Source organism: Ambystoma mexicanum, chromosome 10 (genome assembly GCF_040938575.1).
Source record: "Ambystoma mexicanum isolate Mex_15411 chromosome 10, UKY_AmexF1_1, whole genome shotgun sequence".
NCBI classification, from domain to species: domain Eukaryota; kingdom Metazoa; phylum Chordata; class Amphibia; order Caudata; family Ambystomatidae; genus Ambystoma; species Ambystoma mexicanum.
In genome coordinates, this window is record NC_090932.1 from 127,574,466 (window position 1) to 127,587,391 (window position 12,926).

The 12,926-nt window shown below is 46.9% G+C and overlaps 1 protein-coding gene across 2 annotated transcripts in view; it reads left to right on the forward strand.

Moving 5' to 3' along the window:
* LOC138491220 (guanylate-binding protein 1-like) overlaps positions 1-12,926 on the forward strand; it is a 292,885-nt gene that overhangs the window by 6,173 nt on the left and 273,786 nt on the right. The window contains exon 1 of one of the 2 annotated variants that reach the window (XM_069617608.1): positions 11,446-11,488. The exons of the other annotated variant lie outside the window; for it this stretch is intronic. Within the exon in view, the coding sequence (XP_069473709.1) occupies positions 11,461-11,488 (28 nt within the window). The 5' untranslated portion in view covers positions 11,446-11,460. Of the gene's footprint in view, positions 1-11,445; positions 11,489-12,926 lie in introns of those variants that run through there. 2 annotated transcript variants of the gene reach the window in all.

Below are 12,926 nucleotides of genomic sequence, written 5' to 3' on the forward strand. Positions count from 1 at the left end.
AATGTCTTGAGCTCTCACCTCGGGTGGCGAGGTCTTTCCCAAGGATGTATCCAGTACAGCCCCGATGAACTGGAGCTTTTGACATGGTATCACATGGGACTTCTTGTAATCGAGGGAGAAGCCCAGCCTGTGGAGAAAGTGGCAGGTTACGCTGAGATGATCCAGAGCTTGTTCGGGAGAATGCGCTGTGATCAGCCAATCGTCCTGATCGGGGTAGACGTGAATCCCCCCTTTCCTGAGACTCACTGACACCACCGCCATCATTTTGGTGAATACACTTGGGCAGAGGTCAGCCCGAACGGCCAAACTCAAAACTGATGATGAGAATCGCCAACGGTGAACCTCGGGTACTCTGTGCTTGAGATGGATTGGCACATGAAAATAAGCATCCTGAAGGTCCAATGACACCATCCAATCCTGGAGCTGGAGGGCCTGAAGGATCTGAGAAAGTGTTACCATCTTGAACTTGACCTTCCTGAGGAATGTGTTCAAGAATCTCAAGTCCTCTGTCCTTCTTGAGGATTAGGACATATGGAGAATACCATCCTTTGTTCCTCTCCGTTACAGGTACTGGCTCTAAAGCATCTTTCTCTAGAAAGACAAAATTTCCTGCACAAGGAACGTATCTGGAACCTTTAAAGAATGGCTCCCCAGTGGATGATCCTGAGATTTCTGAATGAAGGGGAGGCAGTAACACTGGGCTATGGTGGTTTGTAATGCCCAAGCATCTGAAGTAATACCTTGCCATTCTTTCAGATCCTGAGACAGTCTGCCTCCTAATGGGGAGTTGCGAGTCAAGACCTCAGAGGTTTTGCAGCCGACGAAACAGTGACTGTAGGTAAAGATGCCGCTGCTTGGGCGGCGTTAGCACCTCTCCCTCATCCACCATGAGGGAATCTTCTTTGGCCTGTTTGACTAGCCATTCCTCTGGCTCTTCCAATTGAGGAGTATTAGCAAAAGGACCTACCCCTCCAAGACGTTCCACTAGAGTGAAAGGGCTGAGGCTGCCTAATAACGGCACCTAGACTTGGCTACCACCTTCGAGGTCTGCACCTTCTCAAGGCTTTCGTCAGCCTTGCTGCCAGAAAGATGAGACCTGTCAAAAGGCATATTAAGGAGTCTAGACTATACGTCCAGTGCAAATGCAGAGTTCCTTAACCACGCAAACCTGTGTATCACAGTGCTTGCCGCCATGGCTCTGCTGATGCTGTCAGCAGAATCCAAACCTGACTAAAGAAACTCACACATGGCCTCCTTGCCCTTTCTTACAATGGCCATGAAACCGTCTCTTTCCTCCCCTTTGGTAATGTGTTCAGCGAAGTAAATTTTGCCAGGGCACATGTGGAGTTGGCTGATTTTCGAGCCATGCTCCCAGCAGAAAATATATTCCTAGACCAAGCGTCTACCTGTTTATCATCCCGATACGGTGGGATGGACGGAAAAGCAGCTCGCTTGGAGGTAGCGGTTGCTACCTGCACCACCAGACTTTCTGGGGTAGGGTGTTTGACGGTCATTATTTCTTTGTCAGGTTCTTATTTACTGCCGGACCTGATTCTAGTGCTTCCCAATTAGTACTTACTCTCTACTGAAGAGCGACATGAACGGGTAGGATAGGATCCCTCTGAGGCCCTTTGTGCAGGATATCTGTGTGATCATGCTGTTCGAATGGGAGGGCAGGTCTGCTCCATCCCAGATAATCCACTACCTCAGTCATTAATTGCCTGTAAAGAGACTTCGTGCTGATCTGATTCAGGCTTTCCAAATTCCAATTCTGGTGAAGTTTCCACTCCACTGGCTGTCTGTAAATGTTCATACAGGTCCTTCAACCTGGATTCTTCTGATATGAAACTATCAGCGACACAAACCAAAGGGTGCATCATTATCATCAGGCGGCATTGACCTCATAAATAGAAGTGAGAAACTTAAAGAAATCCTTCCTTGGTAAAGGAGTAAAGGTTTTCTGTATTTCAGGTAAATGCGTGGATGGCTTTGAAGGTTTTGAGCCAGATGCCCATGGAGTCGTAGATGAAGATGTTTTCAAAGTCGATGGCACTGGTGGCTTTGATGGCGTCACTGGTGTCGACGACTTCGACATCTACCTGTCTTTTGACTTATGGCTCGAAGGATTCCTCGACTTTTCATCGTGCAAGGTCTCGACAACTCTCAGTGGGAATCTGGCCTTCCTCAAGGGAGCGTGGCTTTTGTTTCAAACCCTTTCCTTAACGGCTTCAGGAGGCATGGTAGGAACATGGCCTATTTGATTTGGGGGTTTCTGGCTCTCGAAAAGTTTGCGCATTTCCTGCCTGAATGATTCCCATTCAGCCGGAGTAGAGGCCTTAGTGGGACCCGGAGTCGGACGACGAGGTCGGAGTAGGCGATTTGTGATGCCTTTTCTTCAATTTCCTCGACGAGGAGTAGGAGTGGTGGTGGTGGCGGGAGCCACTCTGTGACCTGGACCTTTTTGTCTTTTTCCGCCGAGGAGAGTCACCTCTCGCTTCGTCGGAAGATAGTTTTTTTCACCGTGGTAGTCGAAAGGGATTTTTTGGGGAGTCTACCTACTGCCAATTTCCGTTTACGCTCCTTCAGAGCTTTTCCGGTCATCAACTGACACTTTGAACAGGCTAAGGTCTTGTGCTCCACACCGAGACACCATAAGCATACTTGATGCGGATCTGTCAGCGACATCTCGGCATCGCAGTCTTGGCATTTTTTTAAACCCGGCTTCGAGGTTGTTGGAGCCGAAGACATTTTCTGAAATGTAGCCAACAGGCCTCATGTGTGCCACACACACCTTCAATGATATCACCCTCAAGACGGAGGCCCCCGAAGGACACCGAGTCGAAGGCACCATGCACAGCGCCCTTCTCCACAAAGCAGCTGAAGCTGGAAACTGGAGACACCAAAAGGAACACGTGGGAGGACACGTCAAAACATTATTATTATGGTATTTATTGAGCTCTGACATAGCTTTGAGAAGCAACCGAGCGCTTTACAGAGATATACAACAGTACAGATGCAGAATGGAGCACTTTTCAGAGGTAATAGAACAGATATACAGCGGGGGTAGGATATAGAGGGGCACAGGGGGGTAAAGAAAGGCAGTTGCGTGACTGGAGAGATTGTTTTCCCTGGTGGTCGCACTGTGCTGATTTTGTTAACATTTGAAGACCTGCAAAATCGCTCACTCAACTCGCACGTACCCTCCATGGAACTAGTTTACTCACCCGCCAAGCCCTGTACCAGTCCATATATGGCAATAATGCATTAGAGGCACATTGATCTGTCTGCCCCAGGCCTGATCCCTTCCCTGTCGTCCTTGGAACCTGCAGTCACAACAGGAGACATAGTTATATAGCTCACCCTATGGTTTGAAGAAAAAAAACAAGCATTTCTTGTGAGTCGGACCACAATTATAATGTGGCAGTGTAAAAATGGGGAGTGCATTTCTGTATGGCTTTTTGATTAGTTTTCAGGTTAATAAAAAGGGTTAGAATAAATGGGAAATGCTTTTACGGATGTCTCACATGATCTAGGTCAAAAAGATACTGGTTCAAGTCTGTTGAAGAGTGCTACGGTTATTTCCGAGTGCTAAAGAAGAGGAAGTGAGCCTGATTACAGGACTTTTCATGGAGATATGCTTATTTCAATTGGTTATCGTGGGGCCAGGACACCAGCGCATTTATGAGCACCCTTTCAAGTTACATTCTAAAAACTGTTTAATGTGATTGTAAACATTTTTTTAAAGTATGCGAGAAATGATAACACCGGAGAATTGGTTAATTATTTTTGATTTTCTTTCATTAGGAGTTTACAATGTAGGCTTTCTGGTTGGTTAAATGCCCACAGATACTAGCTGACGAGTCTAGAAATCATAGGTAATTTCTTAAATAACGAGTGTGAAGGATGTGGGAAAAACATGCTCCCTGCAGCTCTGGAGAATCAACTGGATTAGCATAAAGGCCTTGAACCTGTTCTTAAAAGGTTCTGTCCAGGGTTGGACTGGCCCTTTCGGTCTTTCGGCCTGTGGCCGATCAACTTTGGGGTCCCCTGGGGCCGGTTTTCCGGCAGCCACCTCTGGGGCCGCTTTTTTATTTTTTTTTTATTTTTATTTTTTTGGCATGCCGGGCCAGCGGCCCCGGCCTAGTGTGTGTGCGCTGCTGAGCTGTGCCGTGTGGAGCTCGCGTTGCGAGTATTCGCGGCCGGCGGGAAGTCAGATGGGCATGGGGGGGGAGGGGGAGGGGGAATTGGAGGGGGAGGGGTGGTTGAGCCACCTGGGATCAGGGCTGGGCTGCGCAGCAGGGCATGGCAGGGAGCCAGGAGGGGGAGGCGCCGCGCGCCGGCAGCACTGTCTGACTCTGCAGCACAATCATCATAGCAGCAAGGTAACACTAGATGTTACCTTGCTTTGATGATTGCATCTGCATCATGCATGCATCATAATTTATGATGCATGCAGATGCAGATGCAAGCATGTGCATAATTCATTCACGCCACGGCGTCGGCGGCCATGCCGCCACTGCAGGGGGCGGCGGCGGCCGTGACTAAGGCGTGGCAGGCAGCCTCAGGCTGCAGCCACTTAACTCCGGGGCTGCCGTACTCGCCTCGGGCTGGCTGGCTGCCCCGCTTCAAGTGTTACATATTTAACATCTACTGGCTTGGCTTGGCTGCTTCCTGTGCCTGCTGCTGGGCTGGGAGCTGCCCTGGGGGTGGGCTGCCCCCTTCCCCCACCAAGAAGTTCATGCCATATAATAACAAGTTGCTTTCAACTTTGCACTTTACAAAGTTGAAAGCAACTTGTGCCTGGGGGCTAGGGATGCGGCTGACGGCTGAGTAGACTCTGTGCCGCCAACGCAACGCCAAGTGGACTACCACGTGACTCTCTCTCTCAGACAGAGCCAGAAGACCACCCACAAGACACGAGTCATGACTGTGACACCCGCCGTCCAGCACAGCAGCAGCAGGCCTTGGCCCTTGGGCAGTGTGCAGCAGAAGGACTAGGCAGCACCACTGGTAGTGGGCACACAGGGCACCGCAGTGTGGCTGGCCTGGCAGCCAGAGCCAGGCACAGTCTCTACCGGCCCGCCTGACAGCCGCCCGGCTCAGCACTTGCTCCTCCACCTCTGAGTCCGAGGTGCAGTGCAGCCTCTGCTCAGGTTGGCCCGGCCCCCAGGCACACAGGCAGCCAGCAACAGCAGTAGAGAGAAGGAGAGAGACCCCCTGAGGCAGTCTGGATTGGCACTACTAGGTAAGATAATCGTGCCCCCATGATCTCTGACCCCATGTGCGTCTGCCCCCTGAAGCAATACATTGCCAGCCAGGAACCAGCCCTTTGTTTGTAATTGTAACCCACATCTGTCCTCTGCATGCGATCTGCTCTGCACCTGACCCTCATAGTTTCTTTCCATGGGTTGGGGACATTTAAGCTCCTTTATTGCACAGTTGAGTGAACGTCCAAGGAAAATGATTCAATTAGTCAGGCTGCCATGCCACACAATCCTGCCGTTCCTGTTAACATGTTTTTCCTTATTAGATCCCGCGTGAATAGGCAGGCGGCCTGATCTACCAACATTTCTTCGAGTTTATCATAAAATAAATGTGCAATGCTGCACTGCAGACATTATCATCACCACGCCCACTTAAACACATTGCGCTAGTCTCCCGCCTCCTTCCAACCCTCCCCAGAGAGCGCCCCGATTATTCTTGCCCAGCCCATGGTCCAGGGATCTCTGCTGCTCATCACATCAGAATGTACAGATCTGCGTGACTGCGTCCTCGACTCCCACCCTCTGAGTCTGGCCCCACACCTCCTGGTAGGAAAGTATGGATGGATGGGCTGGGAGTTAAGAAAAAGCAAGTGGCCACCTTAATGTTGCAGAACGTGAGCCATCCAGACATCTACTCTGACCCGAGAGTCCCCCTCGTCAGCGTCCAGTGGCAATTATTAACGTAGAGCATTTTATTGTTAGAACCTGCATTTGTATATATTTTCAGGCCATGAAGGAAGTGTGCTATGCATATGGTGAGCAAACGTAATTGGACGGGACCCATGCTTTGAACTGTAGGGTTGGTGTGTGGTGCAGAGCAGCACCGCCCTTTGCGCGGGTAGTGCCAGTGAGGCGCCCAACGTGCGCTATCGAGTCAGCAGATACCCCCATAAGCCCTCTGTGCCCCGATCTCGCAAGCTCATGCCCCTTGCCAAGTTGCCAGTAGCAGTCACACTGCCTTTAAGCCACCCTATAGGCTATGTGATTGTGCAGTGCAAGGCATATCAGGGTGATCCATCCGATAGTGTCAACTTGATACTCTCGGATGTTTCATATGCTGCTTGTCAACTCAATGCTTCATACCATAAAAAAGTTGCCTCTGTTATGCTGACGAGAACCCCCCGCCCCCCACCTCCACCCAGAATATAAGCAAGCTGCTGGTGCCTACCCAACCCATCCCCTGGACTGTGACAACGCATTTTTCTTTTTAATATACCCCCTTGTTCTAATATCAAAAGTCATATAATTAACCAATTTCCCAACATATAACCTCTCAGCAACAGTCGCTCAACCTGCTGGGCGACCATGGTAGCCCGAAACTGCAATGTTCTATTGATCCCTTATTGCTATCCTGCCTACCAATGGTGTGTCTTGCCTTGGGCACTATATGTGAGGATGCAACATGCCACCCGGTTTCGAGCGCATCTACCCTCGGCCAGCTGCAGGAAGAACACCTTTTTTTTTGCTGTAGTATTTAGAAAGTGGGCCACTCCTCCAAAGTTTGCCCTGCCCAAGTGCCTGCTTATTGGAATGTCTCTCGCCGCCCCACACAGAGTAGAAAATGTAACGTTGCCACTGCGCTTCTCTGTGAGTGATGGTGGTTAGGAGAAGGCACAGTAAACTAGGCCCAATTGATGTGTATGGAAATAGCCTGTCCTCGATAGACACTGTCATGTGCGCCATGTGACAGAAACCATGTTCACATCATTTAAGAGATTCGCTAATTCTAGCCATGTGATCCGTGTGTTATAGAAGCATCATTTGACATGCATTTGCATGCCCAATAGTTATCATGCTTCACATTGCAGGCCTGTGTATTTAGTGATCTTTATTCTGCACTTCGATGCACATATTACAAGAACGTTACACAGTTGCTTGCAATGCAAATGTTTGCAGCAGTGCAAAAAAATGTACGCTTGCTGGTTTAATAATGCACAGCAAATGCTAACTACCTTTATTAATAGGGACCTGGTGAGTTGTTGCTCTACCTCTGTGTACCGTTGATATGTTAGTTGGCATTTGCATAGCACACATCTCCAACTGGTTTTGCTTCATAGCACTGTGATAAACAAATACACCATTATGAATGTGTCTTGACGCCAAGCACTTGTTTCATTACTGCAGGGCTGCGCTAATGTTAGACATTTAAGCCACCGAATTTCCAGCGCATTACTTTAGATCCCTGCCAGCAGAGAAGATTCAAAACCAAAGGTGAATTGTTAATTCTCTTTTTTGTACTGCCCACCCCGACTGCTGCTGTCTGAGTTTCTCTCTCAGTGGCAAGGGTGTTGCATTCCAGGAGAGTAATAGTGCCCCATTAGTGCCTGGGGTGGGTGTGGGAAAGCTGCATGCGTAATGCGTTGTATGATCTGCATTTTCTGGTACAGCGCATAATGGCCTGTACTCACCCATTGATTGCACAAAACCATGCTAATGTATATTCCCACCAAACTCAATCCTGGGATCTGAGCTAGCTCTATCAAGCAGTAACATCAAACGTTGGCCGGCTAGTGTTATCTAAGCAGTCTGCTGAGAGTTAATGACTCAATTTCTGCTGTAAAAGAGCCCCTGTTGTAAAAAAAATGTCTTAACCAGGTGTGCCTTTAGCTATTTATAAGTAAAATGTTTGTCCTTGCAATTGTTCCTTGATCTGAAGTCCTGCTAAAAACAAGCAGTGCCAAAGCCAACAGTGCTGGCTTGTGTATTGGTGAGGCATTTGCCAGGCACTGACATCAAATGCCCAGGTAGTACCATTACGGCAATGCCTGCCAAATGCCTATTCCATGCCAAAACTCTTGGCTTTGCCAGTGCATGCTTATTTTAGGTCGATCCCAACCACCCTGCACACATCAATGTTAACTACTACTAGGTGAATCCAAGTCATTGTATGCCAACATGTTATTACACTCAAATTTAATAATTCATCTCATTCTCCCTGCGATAGAATTTCATATGGGCAATACAATGGCAGCCATGAGGTGGAATTCGAGCAGGGATAGCAGTTTTCAGCAAGAGTGACATGGGTGGGGCAGAACTGGGACAAGAGGCAGGCAGCATGAAAATGTGTTACAGTGGTAATGTGTTGTAATGTAACAGACACATGAACCCTCCATGAGTACCATTTTCTGTAAAGTCGTGAATTGACGCGATTCACGGATGATGGTTTGAGGGCCACTTTTTTTGAGGCGAAGGGTGGGCCACTTTTTTGAGAGGGGTGGGCCATTTTTTGGGGGGTGTCCGGGCCTATTTCTTGTCCCAGTCCGACCCTGGTTCTGTCCATTCGCCCTGCCCTGTTCATATAAGAAATGTCCAAAGCATGACCAGAATGAAGTTCAAACCCAGGTTTTGGAAGTCATTTAGCCACCAGGCATATTCTCATATCTAACAAAAGAGTTCTTCAAGTTTGCGGTATAAAAAGTGATCATACTTTGGCTAATTTGATGTTTGAGACTTTATGGTATGTTTTGCTTTCTTTTTCTTTTCTTTTTGTTTTTGATAGCAAAAATTGTGAAACACTATCCTGGCAAACAATATGCATAAACGTGAGAAGTGTGTGTGGGTCTACACTGTGGCAAATGGTCATTTTCAACTGAATTAACTATTGTGTTGCCTTTTATTTATGTTGAACGGTTACCATGCTATGCTACATGATCAATAAAGACATGGACAAAATTAAAATGTTCGTAAAACTACTCTTCTAAAGTCCATCGCTGTTCTCTAAACCTATGTAAACAATTGCTTTCCTGGGCAGTCCCACTGTGGGGTTCAGTCACGGTTCTGACTCCTCCAGGAGTCCTGTACGACACACCTTTTATTAGGCTTCCCCACGTCCTCTGGTTCCTTTAATCCATCAGCTATCTACAGTCTCTCCCCAACCTCTGAGTTCTCACCAAGACCTGGAAATCTCTCAGTGATGCCCTCAGGTGTTTCTCAGGTCTCTTGATTCTCTCAGAGATGTTTCCGGTATCCCCACAAGCCTGTATTATCTCAATGATTCTCTCAGACCTTTTCTCAAATCTCTCTATGACCGGGGATTCCCTCAAGGAGCGTCTCAAGTCTCTCTTAGGGTTTTTCGTGACCTTGAATTCACTCTGGTTTTGATCAGGTCTCTCCCCGACCTAGGATCCTTTATGGTTTCTCGCAGGTCTCTCCAAGACCTGTGATTCTCTCAGGTTTTCAGGTTTTTTGCATGTTTCTCTTGACCTCGCTCAGGTTTTCTCAGCACAATAGTCTTGAAAGCAAGTGATATCACCCCCCCTCCCTTGAGGGTCCTTTGTAGACAGACTATATACTTACCCTCAAGCAAGGGTTTTTTCTTCAGCAGAATCTTTTAGGAAGAACCGCACTTTCAGGCCTTCCCTCCGGTATTAAAGTTTGGGAGTGGTATCTCTCCGTATGTCCATTCATCCATCCAGCACCAGCTCTACTAGTATGTCAGCTGGTTGATCATGCACTACTTCTCCTTGGTAGCTGTCTCCCTGTACATCCAGGGAGTGGAGGAAAGCAAATCTGCTTCCTCCCAGTCTTTCTCGCCTACTCGCTTGTACTCTCTTTTATAAGGCTAAGCCAGTGGTTGGTTTTCTAAGCCATCCCAGGATTGGTTTCTCTAATTTAGGATTTGTTCTATGTACACTGATTAGTTGGATTTCTTATACGTCTTTGTATGCATTTTAGGCTTGATACCTCTCTTTAGGCATTGGTCAGTCTTGATTGATGGTTTAAATTGGGTAATGGTCAATTCTGGGACTTGAAAGTGGAAGCTTGCTCTCTGCACCATTTTGGAAATACCAGTGTGAGCAAATGCCACAGTGTTTCATGGTGCTCAGTGAACTTGTAGCAAGTAGAACCTGTGACTCCAGCGGACCACCAGCTTCCTGACTCGCAATCGGGGGAAAATATTCCGAGAGGGTGTTTCATTATTTCGTTTTCCTCCACATTCAGCATTATGTGAGTCAAAACAGAAATTGCAACTACAGGGAAACTATTATCTCCATTCAAGGAGTTAAGTGCAGATTTCTTATCATAATTTAAATTCGGCAGTAATTCATCTGTACATAGGCCTAATTACTGCCATATTTGTTTACCATTACCACAGCTCAGTCCCATGGGCTTACCACGGGTTTATGAGTGTTGGTAGGGCAGTGTGAATCCCCATTTCTGGGGTACATAGGTCTCCACGGGGATTTTGATGGAATTAGGATGAGAGGTATTTATGCTGTTGTAATTCCCCCAATTGTTTGACTTTGCAGTGGAAGATTTGCCTCCAGCATCCTGCTGGAGGCAAATCCTCCACTTTGATGTAAAACTTTGAATTCGGCAGTGCAGTAAAAAAAGACAGTAATTCTGTTGCCGCAAAAAAAATGGTGATAATGGAATTACTGTCATTTATTTAATGCATGGCAGAACTCGTAATGAGATCCACAAATCCTCAGAGGCATGTTGGACCTTTGTAGGCAAAGATGACTCCTTTTGAAATGAGGAGAGACCACATCTCTGAAGGCAGCCCAAGGAATCACAGGCCTTCCACCCTCTGGGAGACACATTAGGTTGCAGCCAGACCAAGCCAGCTCCCTGTGGCTCAATCGCTATCATACAAAAGAATTGGGAGTTGCCTCAATTTACAACACACCCCTTCACTTTCTTCCTGGATTGCCCTTCTACATTTTCCAGACTTCTGATCTCTGAAATTTTAGGGTAAGATTTTTTAAGTTCCCGATTCTCTTTAAAGTTCTTCCATCATTCCCGACTGCCCTAATGAATGATTTGATTTATGGGTGTGGAGGAGCCTGTTGGACTGTCTTCAATCAGTAGCCAAACCAGGCAAGACTAACTCTTCTAGGAGACTGGGCATCAGGGCAGCTGCTAGAATGGCATTTGTCCTTTTACTCAGTGGTGTAAATGTCCAAATCCTCATGTATACAATTGATCTTTAGGTATTCCCACGTGGAAAGAGTCAGTGCAAATAGCAGTTTGATTATTCCCTGAGTAATTGGGCTGGAATTTCCTTTTCCTTGTTAACCAGGATGTGATATCTTGCGGAACAATTTTGGGTCAGCATGTAGGTATTTTGTCTTATAACCTTTTCCTTCTCCTTGTGCTCTTCTTCAGTTAGGATTCCATAACCAGCCTCCAAAGACGGTAATCAAGCAATTTGCATCTGTTTCTCCTGTCTGTTCTTAAGCCACTGCCTAGAAAGATGTCCCGACTATCTGCACAAGAAGCAAGTAAGAGTATAATGAAATTAAGGATTCTGAACCCAGTTGTAGATTGCAGGGTTCCAGAGTAACCATTAGTGGGTTGTGGGCCAGAGGGCGACGCTCTCACCTAATGTGTTTTGTCAGTGATTCCTTTTTCCTGACGTCTGGGTTCTCCCTGGGAGATGGAGCATTGTTTGGACAGGGTTGTACATGTACAAGTTCAGGCCGTGCACCGGCGCCTGCCTGCTGGTAGTTCTTCCAATGGCCTGCTATAGAGTTGTTACAGGTCTCTTGTTCATGGGGAGGTTGGGACTGACCAAACTGTTTGCTCGTAATACCTGGTCTCCATCCACTTTTAACAAAGTCCTCTATCCCAGAGACTGGCTGGGGTGAATCATTCAATTTCAATGGATCCCCCGACCCCCTTAGTTGCCTTCATAAATATTCAGAATTATACCCAGTTCTTTAAAGCAGCATCTTTTGTTACTACAGAATAGAAGGTCTGCCCATCTTGATTCACCACTTGGCATGCTGCCCGGAGTTCCCCAAGTAACAAAGACCCTAAAAAGCATGCCTCCTGTGTGGAAGTCCACCCTAAGCTTTCCGCGACTCACTCGGAATATGTCAAGAAGGCTGAAAAAGCATCCCCTTATCAATTGAGCTATTATAATCCAGGGGGCAAAGAATGGGAACACTTTTTTAATCCCTTAAAATCCCCTTACACCCATCTTCCAAATGAATGTTGTAAGGAAACTACTCATGACTGAAAGTCCTATAAGGAGCATTGCGTGTATGTATGCGTGCATGTGTAGCGTGCAGGGTCATTCCCGCTGTAGCTGCCTGTTGGCCTCCAGCACAGCCGACCAAACCTTCATCCATAACCTGGGGAGACAGCAGCATAACCCATAAATACCCACATTGTGGGATTAAGATGCAATCCAAACTACCTGGGTCTCAGTCAGCACAGCCAATGAATATGAACAAATGAAATAATTGGCAGAATATGCAGATAAACAATTAGCAAGTATAAACATAAATCATTGATACATTTTACATTGTAAAAATAATAACAGGTCACTCTTCAGGATATTTAGTATGCCTGAATGTCAAAGACCTTAGGATGGGTGGGCACTATCAATCTTGAGTGGGCCACATGGGCAAGGGAACACACAGCTACTGACACTAGAATACATTTAAAGGTTTTATCCAAACGAAAGTAAAATGAAAGATGAGTGCATGGTAATTGATTCAGGATGGCTGTAACATAAAGATTATTGGGGCACATAGATCTTGAACTCAGAATTATAAACGAAAGACAGCAAACAAAATGGCTTTGAGAAAGTTCTGGAAGAGGAATGTCTCCTGTTTAGGTCGCTGTCGGGTTCACTCTTTATCACTTCATCTTGGGACCAGAAGGCCTCTCCACCTATCTCTGGATTTAGAGCGTCCTCCCTTTGCCAAGTGT